The 23,158-nt window shown below is 41.4% G+C and overlaps 1 protein-coding gene across 2 annotated transcripts in view; it reads left to right on the top strand.

The window, feature by feature from the left end:
* The window catches only part of LOC122788856 (transmembrane protein 150A-like), a 738,717-nt gene that overhangs the window by 584,253 nt on the left and 131,306 nt on the right, over positions 1 to 23,158 (top strand). For both annotated transcript variants that reach the window (XM_044055755.1, XM_044055754.1), the window contains one exon: positions 8,183 to 8,254. In XM_044055755.1, the coding sequence (XP_043911690.1) occupies positions 8,183 to 8,254 (72 nt within the window). The remainder of the gene's footprint in view (positions 1 to 8,182; positions 8,255 to 23,158) is intronic.

Genomic DNA, 23,158 nt, shown 5'->3' with positions numbered 1-23,158 from the left:
AAATTGGGAACGGAAAGGTGCCGGTTGATCTGACCTCAGGATGAATTTCATTGCCTCATAACTTCTGTAATTTAGTGACATCAAAAGAAGAATTGGTTGAAAAAGTATTTCCCAATATTCAAACCAATTATAAGAATCACAATTGGCTGACTGAACGAGCTATTCTTGCGGCCAAGAACAAAGACGTCTACGAACTTAACAATATTATTCAGTCTAACATTCAAAGTGAGGCAGTCACATACAAGTCCGTTGACACTGTTGTGGAAACAGATGAAGTGGTTAATTATCCAACAGAATTTTTGAATTCACTCGATCTGCCAGGGATGCCACAAGACGCATGCAATTGAAAATCGGCATGCCAATTATCATGTTGCGAAATATCAACCAGCCAAAGCTTTGAAACGGCACATGGCTTGTAGTAAAAAAATTAATGAGCAACGTCATAGAAGCAACAATCTTGACAGGACCTTTCAGAGGTGAATATGTCCTCATTCCTCGCATTCCTATGATTCCAACGGATATGCCATTTCAATTTAAGAGATTGCAATTCCCAATTTGATTGGCGTTTGCAATCACCATCAACAAAGCTCAGGGCCAATCTTTAGAATTGTGCGGTTTAGATCTACACACGGATTGCTTCTCACATGGACAATTATATGTTGCATGTTCTAGAGTCAGTAAACCAGACAATCTCTATATCTGCACAGACAATGGAACAACAAAAAATATTGTATACCCACAAGCATTGTGAAATTAAACATATTAGAAACGTGCGCGTTTTCTTTTCTTTCTTTTCCATTTAACCAGACTGAGCCACAGCAACGCGTGGCCGGGTACAGCTAGTAGTAATTAAAAAAAAAAAAAAAAAAAGAAGGAAAACACCGTAAGTACTAATTCCTTTAAAATGAATCTGCCAGAAATTAAATTTATTGAAATACATCAAGTTCATGCACCATAACAGTAGCTTAAGATGTATCAAAATAAGTAAAGCAATTCAAACAAGACTGCAAATTGCCTTCCCGTATAATGTGACAACTGAATCGGCCAATGTAAGTCAATGGAAAAGAATGCATGAACAAGTAAAGGTTCAACTGAATAAACAAGCATGGATAAAACTTGCGCAGGATAACAAACAGAAGTGTAAACAATATAAACACAAAAGGGCAGTAAAATTTTGAGAAACGTGAAATATTTCTGTACATGGTGAAAATTTTAAATCATGTTTAATATTTGAAGAATCATTTAAACCTAGTGGGAAAGAAGGTAGGTCAACAGGTGATGGGCCATCTTGTGAACTACCTCTTACAGAGATAGAGGAGTTTCTGGCCTCTTTAGGAAACAAAGTCACCTTCACATTGTCCCATAGTAATGTTAGGGAAAAGCTTGAGCAGCCAAAAAGGCAATCTATTGGGGATGCCACAGGTATGTAGAACTCTTTGTATGTACAACTAAGCATAAATTAGCTGAACCCTTTAGTCACTGTTCGTTATTGCAGCTGTCTAAATTAAGACAGAGAGGAAAACTGGGGATTTCTGCTATGCAGCCCTTTGCACAAAATATTTTTATTTATGCACATCACTTTCATGGGTCCTTCTCATGCTGGGTCATACATGGACAGGATAATATTTTTATTTATTCACATCACTTTCATGAGTACTTATGCTGGGTCACACATGGACAGGATAATATTTTTATTTATGCACATCACTTTCATGGGTACTTCTCATGCTGGGTCACACATGGACAGGATAATATTTTTGGTCACACATGGACAGGATAATATTTTTATTTATTCACATCACTTTCATGGGTACTTCTCATGCTGGGTCACACATGGACAGGATAATATTTTTATTTATTCACATCACTTTCATGGGTACTTCTCATGCTGGGTCACACATGGACAGGATAATATTTTTATTTAAACACATCACTTTCACGGGTACTTCTCATGCTGGGTTACTCATGGACAGGATAATATTTTTATTTATGCACATCACTTTCATGGGTACTTATGCTGGGTCACACATGGACAGGATAATATTTTTATTTAAGCACATCACTTTCATGGGTACTTCTCATGCTGGGTCACATATGGACAGGATAATATTTTTATTTATGCACATCACTTTCATGGGTACTTATGCTGGGTCACACATGGACAGGATAATATTTTTATTTATTCACATCACTTTCATGGGTACTTCTCATGCTGGGTCACACATGGACAGGATATCATACTTTGGTGCATTAACAAGGGATACTTTATCTGGTACCACCACTGTGGAACTGCCCCTCCTGACATTCAAGGAGCTGTAGCATGTGATAATGATGGTGGGGGTGAGTTGACATAGTCAGGGGTATAGAGTGTGTATGTTTGGCACAGGAAATGTGACCTCAGGATCACAAGCGCAGACCATGGACACAGCCTCTATGCCTGTGGATACCTAGGAGACACAAATTAAACAGTCAGGATAGGTTAGTGGGGACAATAGCAGTCAAGTAAGTGTGGCACCCCTTAGTAGACATGTCAGGTTCAGCTACCAACACCCATCAATAGAGAGGTATATACAACGAGGTGGGTAATTGTGCTGGCTAGAGACATACAGTACATATAAAAAGTTTACACACCTCTGTTAAAATGCCAGGATTTTGTGATATAAAAAAATAAGACCACAATAAATAATTTCAAAACTTTTCTCACCTTTAATGTGACCTATAACCTGTACAATTCAAATGAAAAACAAAAAAATCTGGGGAAAAATATAAAATATAAAAAACATACAATACGCTGGTTGCATAAGTGTGCACACCCTTAAACTAGTACTTCGTTGTGTGCGCACACCCTTAAGCTAATACTTTCTTGAAGCACATTTTGATTTAACTAAAGCATTCAGTCTACTTGGATAGGACCCTATCAGCATGGCTCATCTTCACTTGGCAATATTTGCCCACTCTTCCTTGTAAAAGCACTCCAAATCTGTCAGATTGCGAGGGCATCTTTTGTGCACAGCCCTCTTCAGGTCATCCCACCGATTTTCTATTGGATTTAGGTCTCGACTCTAGCTGGGCTACTCCAAACCTTTAATTTTCTTCTTGTGAAGCCATTCTTTTTTTTTTTTTTGATTTGGCTCATTAGACCCATTATAGAATACAACGCCCCCGTTTGGTATGTACCTCTCAAGACATCTGCAGCAACTGGAAAGGCCGCAGAAATACCTCACTAAAAGAATCACAGGCCTAAAGCAGATGCCCTATGCTGCCCATCTAAAAAACTCCACCTATACTCTGTCGCATATCGTCTACTCAGAGGCGATCTCTGCTTAACATACAAGGCCATGTCAAACCCAGAGCTGCTGAACATGCTACACTTAAAGAAATCCCAATCCTTCAGAGACACATGCTCCAGGGATCTAAACCTTGTCATCACAATGAACAAAACATGCTGGAGGGATAGGTTCCTGACCCATAGACTCCCCAGACTCTGGAATAGACTGCCCATACATGTCAAGCAGTGTGCCTCTTTGGCCCTCTTCAAAAGGAACCTTGATAATTTGATGGGAGATGGGAAATTCAGCCCGGGGATCAGGTCAGTTGCCCTGCTAGATAGGGGTCCAGGGTAGTAAATACTGTGGGAAGAAATAACCAGGGAATTGTTATGGCTAGGCTTGTATAGGCCCTAGGGCCGATAGACTAGTACCAACCTATGAACCTATATGATTGGGGTCATTGTTGTGTTGAAAGGTGAAATTCCTCTTCATCTTCAGCTTTCTAGCAGACACCTGAAGATTTTGGGCCAAAAGTGACTGGTATTTGGAACTGTTCATAATTCTCTCCACCTTGACTGTAGCCCCAGTTCCAGCTAAAGAAAAGCAACCCCAAAGCATGATACTGCCACCACCATGCTTCACTGTGGGGATGGTGTTCTTTTGGTGATGCAAAGTGTTGTTTTTGCATCAAATGTATGTTTTGGAATTGTGGCCAAAAAGTTCAACCTTGGTCTCATCAGACCATAACACATTTTTCCCACATGCTTTTGGGAGACGATGTATTGTTTTGCAAGTTTAGCTGGGCCTGGATGTTTTTCTGTGTAAGAAAAGGCTTCCATCTTGCAACTTTACCCCATAGTCCAGATATATGGAGAATATGGGAGATTGTTGTCACATTTAGTACACAACCAGTACTTGCCAGAAATTCCTGCAGCTCCTTCAGTGTTGCTGTAAGTCTCTTGGCAGCCTCCCTGAACAGTTTTCATCTTGTCTTTTCATCAGTTTTGGAGGGACGCCCCAGTTTTTTGCAATATCACTGTTGTCCCATATTTTCTCCACTTGATGACTTTCATTTTTTTCATTTTATCATTTGATGACGGTCTTCACTGTGTTTCACGGTATACCCAATGCTATGGAAATTTTTTTGAACCCTTCTCCTGACTGATACCTTTCAACAGTGAGATCCCTTTGATGCTTTGTAAGCTCTCTGCAAGCCATGGCTTTTGCTGTAGCAGGCAACTGAATAAATGTCAGAAAAATCCTACTAGGACAGCTGAACTTTATTTGGGGTTAATCAGAGTCTCTTTAATTGATGGCAGGTGTGTACCCAAGAAGACGGAATTCTGTAATTAAATCAAAAGGTGCTTCAACAAAGTATTAGTTTAAGGGTGTACACACACAACAAAGTCTTAGTATAAGGGTGTGCACACTTATGCAACCAGCATATTGTACATTTTTTATTTTTTATATTTTTCCCCTAACGGATTTGTTTGTTTTTCAATTGAATTGTGCAGGTTATAGGTCATATTAAAGGTGGGAAACATTTTGAAATGATTTATTGTGGTCTCATTTTTTTATATCACAAAAACCCGGCATTTTAACAGAGGCGTGTAAACTTATTATATCCACCGTAGCTACTTTCGTCCCCCTGAGGTTGGTGTGTCAGTCGCTGCAACCCAGCCTGTGTGCAAGGCCATCATGGAGGCACAGGTTAGTATCAGTGCGGCATTTGTGGACTTAGTGAGGGCGATGCAGGGTGAGCAAGATGACCTCTGGGAGTGTATATTTCATATGTGTGATTGTTCTGATAAACTCAGTCACATACAGGAACATGTCATGTCCTCTCAAGTTCACCTGTTATAGGTGAGGAATTGTTGATGAAATCATTCTACTGCCACCTCTACAGTCGGTAGCCATAGTGACCATGGATGACCTAGACCACTGTACTGCAGTGATGTCACTTCCACAGCTACATCTGCAGTATAGGTGTCTACACCTAGAAGAGGATGGCCCCATAGTCATGGCAGTCATAGTAGTGACACGTCTCACAACAGGTGGTATTGTCACAAAACACACCAGCATCTAGCCAGGGTTGTAGTACAACCTATGCAACTCCTGGTAGGACCAGCTCTTATAGACAGGTGCATGCATGGGGTGCTCAAGCCTCTGCCTTGCATGTCCTGGACCTGTCCAGTACATTCAGCTGCAGTGGTGCAAAAGCTGGTAAGGCTGTGGCCCAACAGAGACACACTCACACTACCATAGCCACCAGAACATCACACACACATACACACACATACACTTTCACTGGCATTGGCCCTTCATAAAGCCTTTTAAGTTAATAGCCCCTTACACACTGGAATGCAATACACACAACAGCACATTTTACTACAATAATCAGTAGCACTCATACATTTCCTGTGAAAGATGTCCACTCCTGTGTTCCTTTCCCCAGCTATGCAAATTATGATAACTGTACCCTGCCCTTTGTCCATTGTTACTTGGGCTGCCTATGTCTGATGCACAGTATAGTCAGCCTATGCATAAGTTAAGCACAGCCTGGTGCTGGACTTGCATGCATCCCATTTACTGCAGTATATCTGTGTTACACTTGCCTACTGTGTTTTGAAGTGATATGCAAGCTGCTGCCTCTTTGCCAGTGTCACAGCATACTACTGCCATCTCCATCTGACATGAGTATCCCCTGCTGCTATCTCCTGCACTGATTCCTTGTCTGACTGCCTGCTGTGCTGGGTTTTGCTGCTCCTACAAATACCTACCCTGCTGTAACTGCCTCCTAAGTATAATATTGTGTAACAATGTACACACAGACACTATTTTTATACACATGACAAGTTCATACTGTAGGACACTACTGAATGAATCCAGACAGCAAAAATGTGCCTTCAGCACCCAAAACATACACTCAGTAATGTTCCTTGTTTACAGCTGTGCAGGGCTGTAACCTTGATCTGTTTGCTTTTGTAGATGTCTTATGGGTGTCATGAGCCAGTGTTCCATGGCATATCTGGCATCATCAACAAGATGCCCCCCTGGGGTAGCTAGCCCTTACAAAATAGTACAAGTCACCATTGTGCAATATGTGAGAGGGGTGATAACTGACTGCAGATAATAGCCTTTACTGTTCACATACCTCTTTCCCATTTCAACAAGTGAGGCCTTTATTTCAATGTGGGTACAGTGTATGACCCCTAGTACCTCTTGAAAATGGACTATAACATAAAAACCCCGCATGATGTTGTCTCTGTCCTCTGCCATACATGAGAACCACACATGAATCCAAAAAACTGCAGTATGGAATCAAAAAACTGGTAGAGTATTCTTAAGCCAGACACCTGAGACACCCCCGCTGTGGCACCAGTAGGTTGCTGAAAGGTTCCTGTAGTGAATATACCTAAAGCCACACATACCATAATAATCACTGCGATAGTTACTTCATGATTCCCATGGGGCTGCAGATAAGATTAACATGTCCACAATTTCTTATTTGGTGTCTTTTTCCCTATGGTACCGGTCCACAATGTCAGTATCGTGAAGAGCATGAAACATTAAGCAGAGTCAAATGACCAAGTGCCACCAGGGATACTGTCACGCACTATTAGGCAAAACAATGTCAATAGGAGACTCTTGCAGATACGCTACAGCAATCCCTAATCCTTCTCATCTGAAGACAAACATGGTCTTTGCATGACATTTATATGTTTATGAATCACTGTTCTATATTATTTTGCCTCATTTGCATACCACGCCATATCATGCTGCTTGGCCTTCCCACTTGCATCATGTATGTTACTGAATCACACACACATGCCCTGCGTATGGATGCTCATCACTTGCAAAATGTATGTTTCTGAATCACACACACATGCAATGCACATGGATGCTCATCACTTGCAAAATGTATGTTACTGAATCACACACACACGCCCTGCACATGGATGCTCATCACTTGCAAAATGTATGTTACTGAATCACACACGCCCTGTGCATGGATGCTCTTCACTTGCATCATGCATGTTTCTGAATCACACACACACACACATGCCCTGCGCATGGATGCTCATCATGCAAACCCCTTTTTTGGTTTGAAAACTTAAGTTTTTTTTTCAAAGACAAGCATGACTTACTGAGGCATTTTGTGAGGGGAATTTCTGAGTCCTTCTTTATAACTTTTTTAATTTGGGTTCTAAGTATTGTATACTTTCATCTTATATATAAAGGAGTAGAGACAGTCTTCATGGGTTTATGTAACTAGGAGCAGCCTTTACATGAAAGGTTACGCCACATGACCATTCACTTTTAACACCTCAGAAAGCACATTCAGTAGGGTGGACAGTCACATGACCATTCCCATTTAACACCTCAGAAAACACATTCAGTAGGGTGGACAAAGTCACATGACCATTCCCATTTAAAACCTCAGAAAGCACATTCAGTAGGGTGGACAAAGCATTGCTTTTTTCCCTCTTAGACATTACTGCTTCAACACATTCATCTCATATCACAATACTTTAACTACCAGTACAGACTGAAGCTTGGGGGAGTACGCTTTTAAGCCTTTGTTATTAACTGTATGTATCTAAATTATGTTTCCATTTTAACTAATTATAAAGCTAAAAAAAATCTTATTTTTGAATTATTAACCTCTATACCAAGTTCAATAAAGTTTTCTTTTAATTGAATCTTTAGCACTATTGTATAATGTATTTACATTTATAACCGTGTTTTAAGGCAGGTGTGTACTATAAAAGTTCTTTGCATGTCCATCAGGTGTGTCTTAAAGTGTTATATTATGTAAAGTCTAGAAATGAGGCCTTTCAAATCTGCAGTAAAGCAGTGATGATGATGATGTTTAATTCAGCTTCAGTTATTAAATCTTTCTTTTTTTATAGGGCTTATAACAACTCTTGTACAACAAACACTTCTACGTTATGTTGTACAATGATGAACATACCATATGTAAGGTAAGTATGATTCAACACTGCGTTGTTATATTTCCCATTTGTGCATTTAATATACAGCCAAGCTATGTTTGCATTTTTAACAGAAATTAAAATGATGACCAGATGATTAACAACCACTACTTGCCAGCAAATTTTAATTACTTTGGGAACAAATAATATAATCAACTACAATGAAATACTCACGCTTCATAGAGCTTAAATGGTTAAAAATGAATGTTTTTTGTTTTGTTTTGTGCCTCTGTTGTTAGTTTGTGTACTTTTTTTTTTGTGCCTCTGTTACTAGTTTGTGTAACAATGGTGCTCTGGTACTGAAATCATTTGTCTGTAACAACAGTGTTCCTAGCTATGGTTATATAACAATGGAAGAAAGTGCAGTTGCTTACGTCCTACTTACTTATAACAGTAGATGTTCGTAGAACATGCTGACCTGCCGGCATATGGGTAGTAGTGCCCTGCTACCCTATCTCTGGCAGTTTGTCAAAGCTCAGAGCTCCTCCCCCTGTCTGTCTGTTAGTGGGATGGACCAATCACCTGAGAATACCTTTCAGACCAACAGACAGAGAACACTTTCAGTTTTCAAGGGCCCAAAAGGAAGAGAAGATAAAAATGCAAGCTTGAATACTCCTGTTGTTCTAAACCAAAATCAAATACACACAGCAGAAAAGGCCATTAAGCATAAATCAACAGCATCTCTAACAACAAATTATGTACATCCAAATAAAGTGGATGGTTGGTGGCTACTGCCAGTAAAGTAGTTTGTTCTACAAACATCTGTTGTTACAGCTAAGTAGGACTTGTGTAACTGTACTATGTTCAACAAACGCACTGCCTTACTGGCATATGGGTAGATTCCCAAAGCTTACCTAACCTGGGAGGTGGAAGGATAAGGGTCCAGGAGCTCCTGGAGAATGATCCTAGTCCTATCTCTCTCCCTTATTCTTAGGTTCCATGAAGACCACAGGGAGGTTAACTGACTTAGGATAAATGCTGAGGCTACTTTTGGCATGAAAGAAGGGATAGTATGTAATACTATCAGTGGCACAGTGGTGCAGCGGTTAACGTTGTCGCCTCACAGCAAGAGGTTCTCTAGTTTGATTCTCGGCTGAGGTGCCTTCTGTGCGGAGTTTTCATGTTCTCCCTGCATTCACGTGGGTTTCCTCCGGGTACTCCGGTTTCCTCCCACATTCTAAAGACATGCATCTGGAGCATTTCCCCCCCAGGCCTCCACTGAAAACAGGCTCTGTGGAACCTAGTCGGACTTTCCCGGTCAACAAATGTTAAATAAATAAAAATAAATAAAATATAATCCTAGTCCTATGGAATATCTGGTAAGCTTGCAGCTCAGAGACTCACCTTGCAAATGTCAGAGCAATAAGCAAAACAGTTTTCCATGTTAAGAACTCCAGGTCAGTCTGAGTGATCGGTTCAAAAGGTGGTAAGGTCAATTTGTCCAGAATGTAGTTGAGAGCCCACAAAGGAGGAATTTGCTTGCAAGGGGGTATCATGTGCAATACTCTTTCATGAACTGTTTTAACAAAAGTAAAGAAGAAAGAGCAGGATCCATTGCCAGATAAGCAGAGATGACCACTAAATGCACTTTAAAGGATGCATTTGATAAGCCATCTTGAAGTAGCTCAGATAAATATTTCAAGGCCAGGGTTATGTTACCCTCAAGGGACCCTTTGTTCCCATTTAGGAACCACTTAGAAAACTTCATCCATTTCTGAAGATAACACTTTCTAGTAGCAGATTTTGGCCTCCTTTAACACCTGTTGCACATCTTCATGAAACAAGTGCCTAGTGTAGTTGCTCCAAACTGGGGTATACCATTTGCTTCTGTGGTTGTGTGAGAAAATCCAGACAGTGAGGAAGTCTGTGGTAGATGCCCTTGGGTAATACCATTAAAAGGAAGAACCAAGATTGCCTGGGCCAATCAGGGTCACCACAATGATTTTTGGCATTTTTTCTGAACCTTCAGAAGTACCTTGAGAATCAGTGGAAGGGGTGTAAACACATATTGGAACATTCCCATCCAAGGGAACAAGAATGTGTCTGACCTTCAAGATGGCTGCAAGGATGTTTAAAGCAGAATATCTCTAACTGTCTGTTTTGATAAGAGGCGAGCAAATCTATTTGAGGTGTTCCCCACATCTAGACTAGACCCTGGAATACCACTGCCTTAAGCTGCCACTTGTACAGGTCTGCCCAGGATTGGCTTAGTCTGTCTGCCACCATGTTTTGTTCTGATGGGATGTATGATGCATGAAGAGTCAGACAACACTGTAAAGCCAGGCCCAGGCCATTACCAACCAGCACAGAGGGTATAATACTGTACCTCTTGTTTGTTGAGGTGCCACATTACTGTGGTGTTGATACACAGCTGTGCTCTCCACCACTGTAACTCTTGTCTAATGAACAGTAGCACATGTAACTGAGATTCCATGGAATGCATGTGCTCGGGCCAATAATTCTGGACATACCACTGAATTTTCCTCATGTGGAGATGGGCCAGTGGTATCACAAGAATCATGGATGCCATAAGTCCTAAAATATTTAGGAATTCTCTTGTTGGGGTGAAGTTCCTCCTGGACAATACCTGAAACACCATCTGGTAAGACATAACTTTGTCAGAGTTCATTAAGCACCCCACGAAGACAAGCCTTTCAGAAGATGTAAGGCACAATTTCCAGAGTCAACTAGAACCTTAGGTGAGAGAATAAGGTTGAAACCTCCTCTAGCAATTCCAAACACCTGGATACAGACTCTGCACAGATCAGCAAGCAAGAAAAGATGTGAATGCCAAGAGTCAAGTGGGGAGCTACTACCAGAGCAGGGCATTTGGTAAACAGTAAAGGTATAGTGGATAGCCCAAAGGACAATACAGACCACTGACAGTGTGAATCAGATAGCAATTCTTAGCTATATCTTGAAGTGATGAGCTGTGGGGATATGGTGATGCACATCCTTCAAGTCCGAGGTCACCATGAAGCAGTGGTCCAGCAAAACAGGAGCACTGTCTGTAGGGTGAGGATCATGAACTTGAGGATCTTGACAAAGATATACAGAAAGTATAGGTTCAACATTGGTCTCAATCACAGCTCTTTTTTGGCACAGAAACCTTTCATTCTTTATGCAGGACAGAGCAGTTTTATGACCCCTGAGTTCAGCGTTTGCTGAAGTATAGGATAGAATAACAAGGTTTGGTCTGGCAGGTGACAGGGCACCCCATTGAACTAAGGTGGCAGGTGACAGGGCACCCCATTGAACTAATGTGGCAGGTGACAGGGCACCCTATTGAACTAAGGTGGCAGGTGACAGGGCACCCCACTGAACTAAGGTGGCAGGTAACAGGGCACCCCATTGAATTAAGGTGGCAGGGGACAGGGCACCCCATTGAACTAAGGTGGCAGGTGACAGGGCACCCCATTGAACTAAGGTGGCAGGTGACAGGGCACCCCATTGAACTAAGGTGGCAGGGAACAGGGCACAACATTGAACTAAGGTGGCAGGTGACAGGGCACCCCATTGAACTAAGGTGGCAGGTGACAGGGCACCCCATTGAACTAAGGTAGCAGGTGACAGGGCACCCCATTGAACTAAGGTGGCAGGTGACAGGGCACCCCATTGAACTAAGATGTCAGGGAACAGGGCACAACATTGAACTAAGGTGGCAGGTGACAGGGCACCCCATTGAACTAAGGTGGCAGGTGACAGGGCACCCCATTGAACTAAGGTGGCAGGTGACAGGGCACCCCATTGAACTAAGATGGCAGGGAACAGGGCACAACATTGAAGTAAGGTGGCAGGTGACAGGGCACCCCATTGAACTAAGATGGCAGGGAACAGGGCACAACATTGAACTAAGGTGGCAGGTGACAGGGCACCCCATTGAACTAAGGTGGCAGGTAACAGGGCACCCCATTGAACTAAGGTGGCAGGTGACAGGGCACCCCATTGAACTAAGGTGGCTGCTCCTCGCACTGCCACCTGTAACCTCTGCCTAAAATTAGCACCCATTTGTTGGAAACTGCTGATGGCTAAGCTGTTGCTGAGAGCTAACTTCAAGATGGAGCACCCAGAAGGGGACATGGAAAAGATGTGTGCCATACCTTGGCACAGTCATAGGTTTGTTAACCTTTTGGGTAAGGAACTTTTTTTGGTAGGTTTGACAGAATTCTCATCCTGCCATTTCTTTTTGGTGACTTCTTTTTTGTTCATCATGACATCTGTTTGTTAGATCACTAAACAGTATCCTAATTAATGGAGGGAAACTCTGGAACATGAAACATTGTAGACACTCCTTACATCAGTTAACCTCTATTATCCCAGTGTTTAAGGATCTGATGCTGTACAAAACACAATCAGAATCAAGTGCAGCATTCACAATCTAATTGTAGACACTCCTTACATCAGTTAACCTCTATTATCCCAGTGTTTAAGGATCTGATGCTGTACAAAACACAATCAGAATCAAGTGCAGCATTCACAATCTAATTGTAGACACTCCTTACATCAGTTAACCTCTATTATCCCAGTGTTTAAGGATCTGATGCTGTACAAAACACAATCAGAATCAAGTGCAGCATTCACAATCTAATTGTAGACACTCCTTACATCAGTTAATCTCTATTATCCCAGTGTTTAAGGATCTGGTGCTGTACAAAACACAATCAGAATCAAGTGCAGCATTCACAATCTAATTGTAGACACTCCTTACATCAGTTAACCTCTATTATCCCAGTGTTTGAGGATCTGATGCTGTACAAAACACAATCAGAATCAAGTGCAGCATTCACAATCTAATTGTTTAGCTCATCAGAATAGTATTTACTGTGCGACCAAGCATACCTCCTAGTCACCACAGACATCACTGCATTTCTAGAAATAGTATCAGCCCCTTCCAAGGCGCTCTTTAAAGTATGTTCAGACACTTGAGAAACATTGTACCTTTGACATAGACTTTTTTGCTCAGCAGGAAACAATGTAGTGAATTTGTCTAAACCAGACTTTTTGCTCAGCAGGAAACAATGTAGTGAATTTGTCTAAACTAGACCTTTTACTTAGCCGGTAACAATGTACTGAAGAAAGTGACAGCTTGTTAACACAGTTCCAAACACGAAATATATGTATAAAAGCGTCCTGTTTTTTAACAAAAAGGGGTAGTTTCAGTCAAAATCAATAGACAGCCTAAACCAGTATTAAACAAGAAATAAACCATAAGCTGATGAAAATGAAATGTTTACCATACAAAATGGTTCCAAAATCATGATTTTAATGAAAAAACTTGTAAAATGCTGCATTACCGCTCAATCACCTTAAATAATCATCACCCCAAAGGAAAAAAAAAACTTAAATATCAGCAAGTTTTCCTGTCAAGACTTGCAAATGAATATTTTAATCAATAGCACAGGCCTTACTGTTCTAATCAAAGTAAAAACAGGAGAATATACAAAATTACTAATCAGAAAAGAAATATGCAATGCAGCAGAATACACTATTCAAGCACTGAATAAATGAGAGGGAGAAAATAAAACCAAAAAAAGTTTCTTATCTAAGCTCAGCAACTGGAAACCCAGAGAAAGAAGCAGTCCCCCTCTTACTGTGGCACTAGAAATCTGAAAAGGTCATGTCTGTGGGTCTGAAAGGCAGTCCTTTTACACTCAGGTGATTGGGCCACCACAACCACAGACAGGTGGGGGAGGAGCTCTAAGCTTTGATAGACTGCCAGAAACTGGGTAGCAGGCATTGCTACTCATATGCCAGCAAGGCAGTGTTTTGTTGAACATCAACATGTGCTCAAAAAACAGTGATCTAGCTAACCATAGCTGCCCATAGCTTGCTAGCTATAGCTAAACATGGAGCTAGAACGACAGTCATGCAGCTTGGTGATGCCTAATTATGACAAAGCTGATTTCACACCATTGGCCTAAAATCACATTTGTTGTCTACACTCAGTACAACTCCTGAAGTGGAACAGCTACAGAGCAGTTTGCAAGATGGAGGAGGTAAGGGTGCTCAGCCCCTGAAGGGAATGTTGGGGAAATTACTACTCCCCACAATAAGAATGTTTGAGGAAATACTTAGATGGCTTTTAAACAGTTTATAAACAACATCCATAACTGCTGTTTTCAACAAATTAAAATGGCCTACACCTAGCAGCAGCAATGTTGTCACAATTATGTTTTGCTGTGTAAGCTGCACTGCCTTAGAGTTATTTTTTTTAATTTATTAGCTTCAAGAAAAGGATGCATCTCTTTAGTACCACTGCATTCTACTTAAGATTGTGACTACTGTCAATATCAGGATTCTGTTGCATTTAGTTAAAATAATTTAAAATGCACAGCAAGAAATAGTAGTATTTGGGTTTAAAAGGATGCACAGATGCACTTATTGAACTAGTCTTTGTAGAAGCATATTCATCACGCTAATCTATTTCTAGAGTCAGGATAATGTGGCTAGGATTCAGACATATGAGGATGCATGCCTACTTAAGGCTCGTGTAGCTTGATGGCACAGCAAAGCAATTTAGGCAGCTGACCAGGGCCCACAGCTCCTGGGTCCTATTCATTCATTTAAACAAAGTAAAGAAATGGTAGTAGCAGCATTCTTTTACTTTAAAATAAATAAATGGATGTATGACTTCTATCTGAACAAGCTGCAGTTCTCTAAGTGGAAGGTGCTGCCGAAAAACAGACCAATCAATTTGTGGGCCTTCTGCTCTAGAATGGATGGTAAAGTCAATAGTTAGGATTCCCAGTACTGGTGCAAAACAGCAATAATGGCTGGTGGTAATATAAGGTATTTTCTTAATATATATCTATCTTAGCAGGCATCTAGGTACTGTATATAGGCACAACAAGCAGTGAAGATCCTGTTTCACCTTCAGTTTCTATTACATATATTTTTTCAGACTTTATCTGGCATAACCTTCCTTACATACCTATTGACTTCTTTGCTGAATAATTTTGGACATAGACAAATATAAGGGGGGGCACAAAAGGCCAAAATCAGGGAAAATTTTGTGATATTTAATTCACTTAAAAAATAATCAAACAACAGGTTTTGCATCAACATGCATTTTCTAAGGAATAAGAAGTACAAGACTGTCTGACATTATTGACTGACTGTAATCCTGTGTGATTTATCGAAAACCAAAAACTTTTACAAAGGACATGGTCAAAAATATGAGGCAAAATAAGTGACACTCTGCAGTATTCTATACAGCTAAGAGCTGTGCATCCTTAATCCACAGGGACACTCTGCAGTACCCTATACAGCTAAGAGCTGTGCATCCTGAATCCACAGGGACACTCTGCAGTACCCTATACAGCTAAGAGCTGTGCATCCTGAATACACAGGGACACTCTGCAGTACCCTATACAGCTAAGAGCTGTGCATCCTGAATCCACAGGGACACTCTGCAGTACCCTATACAGCTAAGAGCTGTGCATCCTGAATCCACAGGGACACTCTGCAGTACCCTATACAGCTAAGAGCTGTGCATCCTGAATCCACAGGGACACTCTGCAGTACCCTATACAGCTAAGAGCTGTGCATCCTGAATCCACAGGGACACTCTGCAGTACCCTATACAGCTAAGAGCTGTGCATCCTGAATCCACAGGGACACTCTGCAGTACCCTATACAGCTAAGAGCTGTGCATCCTGAATCCACAGGGACACTCTGCAGTACCCTATACAGCTAAGAGCTGTGCATCCTTAATCCACAGATGCACAAATACAAAAAAAGTAGAACTCTAGGTAAAAAATCATTTCTAGCTCTCTAAGCACTTTAATGCAAACAACTTTACTCTGTCCACTTTAAACTTGACCACAAACAGGGCAGCCCAACTGGATACTTGCATTTATATATATATATATATATGTACCTGTGCATATACACACTCAATAGACTTACAAACGCTAAGATGTGGGAGGTGGGGAGTGGCAATTAAACACTACCCACACATCAGTATGACAAAAGATTTGTTAGTTTAATAATAATTTTTATTGTTATGTTTTTGAATAAGAAATTGTGAGAAGAATATGAATTTTTCTGTGTTAATACTACAATGCACATAGTTTTTTTTCTGTAGGATGGGGATAAAGATTTACTAAAGGAGACAATATGGCTTGCCAAGTAAAAGTAAAAGTTGTAGTAAAGCATTTGTATACTGTAATGAACAGCTGGCTTATTTCCTTGTAAGCATCGTGTGTGTGTGTGTGTGTGTGTGTGTGTGTGTGTGTGTGTGTGTGTGTGTGTGTGTGTGTGTGTGTGTGTGTGTGTGTGTGTGTGCAGGTGTGTCTGCATGTGTATAAACACACACATAATTATGTAAAGAATATATCTTCAAAATGCGTGTATATCTATGTGTACCTTTTTGTGTGTGTTTATGAAAATATAGTCATTTACATAAAAATGTCATGGCTTTATTGTAATTTACAGATATATTAAGTTAGGCTATAATGAGTATACAAAAGTATATACACAAGCACATATACAAACATAGGTTCATAGGTTCATACCAGGCTATCTGCCCTGGGGCAATTATAAGCCTAGCCCGATTTTGTTTGGCTTACGCCACCCCTTGATTTGAGTATACTGTGCCCTTTTTAAGGTTTAGTTTGCTGTGCCTGTCTAATAGTGACACAGAAGTAATCCCCGGGACAAACCTACGATCCCCCATCCACTCATCAAGATTCTTCTTTAAGAGATTCAGTGAGGTGCTCTGCCTAACATGGATTGGAATTCTATTCCAGAGCGAAGGGAGCCTCTGGGTTATGAATCTGTCCCTCCAGCAAGTTCTATTTATTTCAGTGCTGAGGTTCAAGTCCCTCGAGCGTGTGGCTCTAAGGGATTTAGATTTACTGAGGTGGAGCATGTCCATTAATTCTGGATTGGACATAGCTTTATATGTCAGGCATAGATCACTTTGAAGTAGGCGGTATGCAACTGAGTAGAGCTGGAGTTTGCATATGGCATCTGTTTGAGTCCCTTGATCCTCTTGGTGAGGTACTTTTGGGATCTTTCTAATTGTTGCAGGTGTCGGGTAAGGTACATCCCAAAAGGGGCATTGTATTCTATGATGGGCCTGATGAGGGATGAATAAAGGGGCACGATTACCTCTCTTGATCTAGAGGTGAATCCTTTCATGATGAGGTGGGCTATGTAAAAGGTCTTTCTAACCACTTTGGCAATGTGGTTGTCAAAGGAGAGATTGCTATCAACTTGGGTCCCCAGATCCCTAATTTCTTTCTCTGTATTTAATGGGTTACCACCTATGTGGTAATTTGCAGGCACATTATTTTTGCCAAAGGGTATGACTATACACTTTTTGGCATTTAGCTTTAGACCATGGCTCTGGCACCAGTTATCCATTTCTGTGAGACCTTTTTGAAGGATGTTTGTGTCAGCTGGAGAGTTGATTATGGCGCCTAGTTTGCAGTCGTCTGCGAACTTGGTGAGCCATAGTCCTCCCATGTTGGCCTGTACCTCGGAAAAGTATATACTGAACAAGAGCGGTCCCAGGACAGACCCTTGTGGGACGCCACTTGTGACCGGTTTCGAATCTGACATGGCTCCAGCAACTCTCACTCTGTGGGTTCTGTCTTTGAGCCAGTTTGCGACCCATCTTGTGACATAGGGGTTTATATTTAAGCTGGATAGCTTATCTATGATGCCCAAGTGGGGTATTGTGTCAAATGCCTTTGCTAGGTCCAGATAGGCTGTGTGGACTACCTTCCCTTCATCTATGGCTTTGGTGACTGTTTCGAAGAAGTCAACCAGGTTCAAAAGGCAGGATCTGCCCTTGACGAAGCTGAACTGGGTAGGATCTAGTGTCTGTACGTCCCCAATGTCTTTGTTTATAAGCTCCATGATGATCCTCTCCATAGCCTTGCAGACTAAGCTAGTCAGGCTTATGGGGTGATAGTTTCCAGGGTCCGTAGAGGCTCCACCTTTGTGGAGTGGGACCACTGTTGCTGTACGCCATTCTGTGGGCACATATCCTGTAGTGAGGCTGAGATTGTACAGCTGTTTTATTTGAGGGATTAGTTCTTCTTGGAGTTCATGTAGGATGCAACCCGGGACGCCATCTGGTCCCATGGAAGCAGTGTTTTTTGCTTTGGAGAGGGCAGCCTTCACCTGAGCATCAGAGATGTTTGGGAGGCAGCCCTCTGCTGGGATAGATACTTGCTCTTTTTTTGGGGGGGGTGGAGAAGTTTGCACTGAACCTGTCTGCCAGGATATTGGCGATGTATGTGGGTTCAGTGTATTTTTTGTTGTTTAAAATCAACTCAGAACAAGTCTGGGAGTTGCATCCCAGGTTCCTAACATAACTGAAAAAAGCATTATGATTGTCTTTAGTGTCCTGAGCAATTTTTCTCTCGAAGCTGGCCTTGGAGGATTTTATGAGGGATCGTAATTTTTTGCTAGTACTGATCAGAGATGCCTTCCCTATTAGGGATTTTGCTCTATCATATAGTATCTTCCTCCTTCTGTTGTACAGTTTATTTATGGCTGGGGTCCACCAGACTGGACGCCTGCCTTTGGTTTTGTTTGGGATAGCATGATCCATGCATTCCTGGAGATGTCCGTAGAATGCTTTATATAGGATTCTGCAGTTTGGGCCGTAGTTTCCACTGGTCCTGGGGCCTTGAAGGATTCCACTTCAGTTTTGAGAAGTGAGAAGTTCGTTTTTGAGAAGTTTTTCACTGTGGTTTTCTGGGCTGGGGGTGGGGTCGGGATGTGGACATCCAGTGAAATTAATTTATGGTCTGATCTTACCAATGAGGGATATACTTCAGGTGTGGAGCATAGAGTCCCCATGTTGGTAATGATCAGGTCTAGTATATTATCCCCTCTTGTGGGAGTGGTGTCTAGTTGTTCCATAGCATTTGAGTTTATAATTTCCAGGAACCTTTGGGCTAAGGTGCTGGGGCTTAAGTAGTGCTCCCAGTCTATGTTTGGGTAGTTGAAGTCACCCAATATAATGGTGTTCAGAGAGATCTTCATGTTCTCCAATGTTTTCAGGAAAGCCGAGTGGGATTCCTGACTTTGAGAGGGTGGTCTGTAAGATGCTATAAACTGAAAAGCAGTCTTCCCCACTGTTAGTTGCACATGGATGGTCTCCGGTACTTTGTGCAATGCCACTAACCTGGAGGTGTGGATATCCTTGATAAATATGGAAACTCCCCATCCTTTTGTGGTTCGGTCCAGGTTTTGGGGCCGAAAAGCATGATATGAGGTATAACCTGGTAGTGCTGGGGTGCTCTCTGGAGCCTTGAACCAGGTTTCTGTCACTGCACAGATATTGATGTTCTCCATACTGAGGAGAGGTTAAGAGTTTCTGGTGCTAGCCCTGGAGTTCTTTCTGTTTCTGTGCTGTCTATGGAGGTGGTTGACTTCTAGAGCCTAAAAAAGGTACTAATTGGGGGGTGGCAAGAGATATATATATGTATATGGTATGTGTTATATATATATATATATATATATATATATATATATATATATATATATATATATATATATATATACACATATAAATATACCAAAACAAATATAAATAAAACAAAAAAATAAAGAAGCAATATAAAAAACTAAATACAAATAAAAAGACAAAATTCACTGGTCCCCCTTACAACCTAGCATTTGTGGTATGTGTGTGTGTGTGTGTGTGTGTGTGTGTGTGTATATATATATATATATATATATATATATATATATATATATATATAGATATAGATATATATGGGTCTACTTCATATGACCTAAATTTCATCTGACTGAAATTCATTTGACTGAGACCAAAACACTGAAAGTTCAAAAGACTGAGAATTCATATGATTGAAACTCGTAACACTGACACATTACAGTAAAAGGTATATGTCCCTTTCCCCACTGTAGTGCGATCCTGGTGTCGGTATATATAGTTGAGGGGTGGGGGGCATAGCACCCCACACTGGGGATTTTGGGGGGAGAAGCCCCCCACACACTTTATACATTTTAAACCCTACACATGGATATTTATAACTGCAATGAATAACTCTTTGCAGAAAACAATATTTACCTAAACTATGTGGTGGACTTCATCCCCCACACCCCCCTAACTATATATACTAACTCCAGGATTACACTACAGTGGGGAAAAGGGCGTATACATTTTACATTAATGTGTCAGTGTTATGAGTTTCAGTCATATGAGTTTTCAGTCTTTTGAACTTTCAGTGTTTTGATCTCAGTCAAATGAATTTCAGTCAAATCAAATTTAGGTCATATGAAGTAGACCCATATATATATATATATATATATATATATATATATATATATATATATATATATATATATATATATATATACACACATACATATATATATATATATGTATATATATATATATCTATATATATATATATATATATAGAGAGAGAGAGAGAGCCAAACTGGAAGCAAAGCTCTCTTCACCTAAGACTGGACTAGACAGTCAAGAGGAGAAGGTAAACAGTTGCACCACACTATACACAGCACATAGACCCTCAAAACCTACACCACCAAAAAACACATAGAACCATAAAACACACACCTACATTCGCAGAGGCTCTCAGTAAAAACCTGCCCAACCAACAGGGACCTCCAAAGCAGAAAAACAAGCAACCTCCACCCTCCAACACAACCCAAATGACACAAAGCCCACAAAAACCACAGCCCATAAGGCATAACAACATACCCAACACTCTAGTCATTGGTGACTCTATAGTCAGGCACACTGATGTTCCACTCACCAGGCTAAACAAGGAGAAAGTTACTGTCATCTGCCTGTTGGGTGCCAGGATCCGCCACATAACGCATGCACTAAGGTCACTCCAAACAATTGCAAATATGACTCTGTCATTTTCCTTGTTTGTGTGAATGACCTGAGATGTACCTCCCTGGACTACATGAAAAGGGACATGGAGGAGCTGTCCAATCTTGTAGCCCAGGCAGGTATGACCCTAGCCCTGAGTAGCATCCTGCCATCACCCAGAATGATACCACAGTACAAGGACAAAATGATTGACTTCAACAATTGGCTAAGCTTCTGGTGTCATTCTAAGGGGATCCAGTATCTGTCTGCCTGGGATGACATGATCGACAAACCATGATGCTTTGCTAGAGATGGCCTGCACCTGTCGCCCCTGGGATTCCGGATACTGGCTAAGGGTCTAGCCACCCCTAAAGTGCCTTTTTTAGGCAAGGTTCAAATGCCAAATTCACCACCTTAACAGGTACTAGCAAGAAGAATCTGAGGGTATTGCTACTCAATGTTAGAAGTCTAAACCTCAAAATGCACTCACTCGAGGCAGTCCTTAAAATGGAGAACATCAACGTCTGTGCAGTGACAGAGACCTGGTTCAAGGTTCCAGAGAGTACCCCTGGATTACCAGGCTATAATTCATACCACATCGTTCGGCCACCTAAACTGGACCAAAACACTAAAGGCGGAGGCGTGCCCATATTCATTAAGGATATCCACACCTCCAGGCTAGTTGCTCAGCATAATGCATCCGAGATTATCCAAGTGCAACTAACTCTGGGCAAGACTGCATTCCAAATTGTAGCTTGCTACAGATCCTCCACCATGCCCCAGGATTCCCACTCCTCATTTCTTGATATAGTGGAAAATATTAGGGTACAACCTAACAGCCTAATAATGAGCAATTTCAACTACCCCACCATTAACTACTCATGTACCAATACTTGTGCTCAACGTTGTCTGGAATTCATAAATTCCAAAGCCTTGGATCAACTTATCCACACCCCCACCAGGGGCAGCAATATCCTAGACCTGGTTATTACCAACATGGGCAACCGATGCTCCACACCAGAGGTAAATTCCTTGTTGGTCAGATCTGACCACAAGCTAATCACTCAAGACATCCACATCCCTCCCCCACTGCCCATTAGGGAAACCACAGTAAAAAATTTCTCCAAAGCCAACTTCACTCTTCTTAAGACAGAAGTGGCAAACTTCATGACACCCATGCTGACGGACAATAGAGGCATGACTGCTGAATCCTACACAAATGCACTTTATAAGCACTTACACGAGTGCATGGATCATGCAATCCCTAACAGAACCAAGATGCTATCCTCCAAAAAAAGGAAGCCAATCTGGTGGTCCATTGCTATAAACAAACTCTACAACAGAAGAAAGAAACTGTTGCAAAAAAGAGTAAAATCCCATGATTGGCGAAATTCCCTGGTCAACCTCAGTAAGAAGCAGAGATCCCTCATAAAATCCCCCAAAACCAGTTATGAAAACAAAACCGCCACTGACTCTAAAGACAACCACAAAGCATTCTATAGCTATGTCAAGAGTCTCAATGGCAACACTCAGATCTGCTCTGAGTTACAGCACAATGGCACTAAATATACAGAACCAACCGATATTGCCAACATCCTGGCAGATAAATTCAGTGATAACTTTACCCCCCTGTCATCCCCTAAAGGGCCCATCTCTATACCAGAAGAATGCAAAGTTCCTGTAATCATGGCTGCACAGGTAAAAACCACACTCTCCAAAGCCAAGAACACAGCATCCATGGGACCTGACAACATCCCAGACTGTGTTCCACATGAACTACAGAATGAATTGGCACCCCATCTAAGTTTCATGTTCAATCATAGCCTCACCTGAGGCTATGTGCCCACTGAATGGTGTACAGCAACGGTTATCCCACTCCACAAAGGGGGAGCTACCACGGACTCTGGAAACTATCGCCCCATTAGTCTAATGAGCCTGGTCTGCAAGGCTATGGAACGTATCATCATGGAACTTATAAACAATGACATTGGTAATCTCCAAACTCAGGACCCCACCAAGTTTGGGTTTGTAAAAGGCAGATCATGTCTCCTAAACTTGATAGA

Source organism: Protopterus annectens, chromosome 14.part0 (assembly GCF_019279795.1).
Source record: "Protopterus annectens isolate FY-2018-M chromosome 14.part0, PAN1.0, whole genome shotgun sequence".
In the NCBI taxonomy this organism is placed as follows: Eukaryota; Metazoa; Chordata; order Ceratodontiformes; family Protopteridae; genus Protopterus; species Protopterus annectens.
The sequence above is the reverse complement of the archived record's forward strand: the minus strand, read 5'-3'. Positions and strand labels throughout refer to the sequence as shown.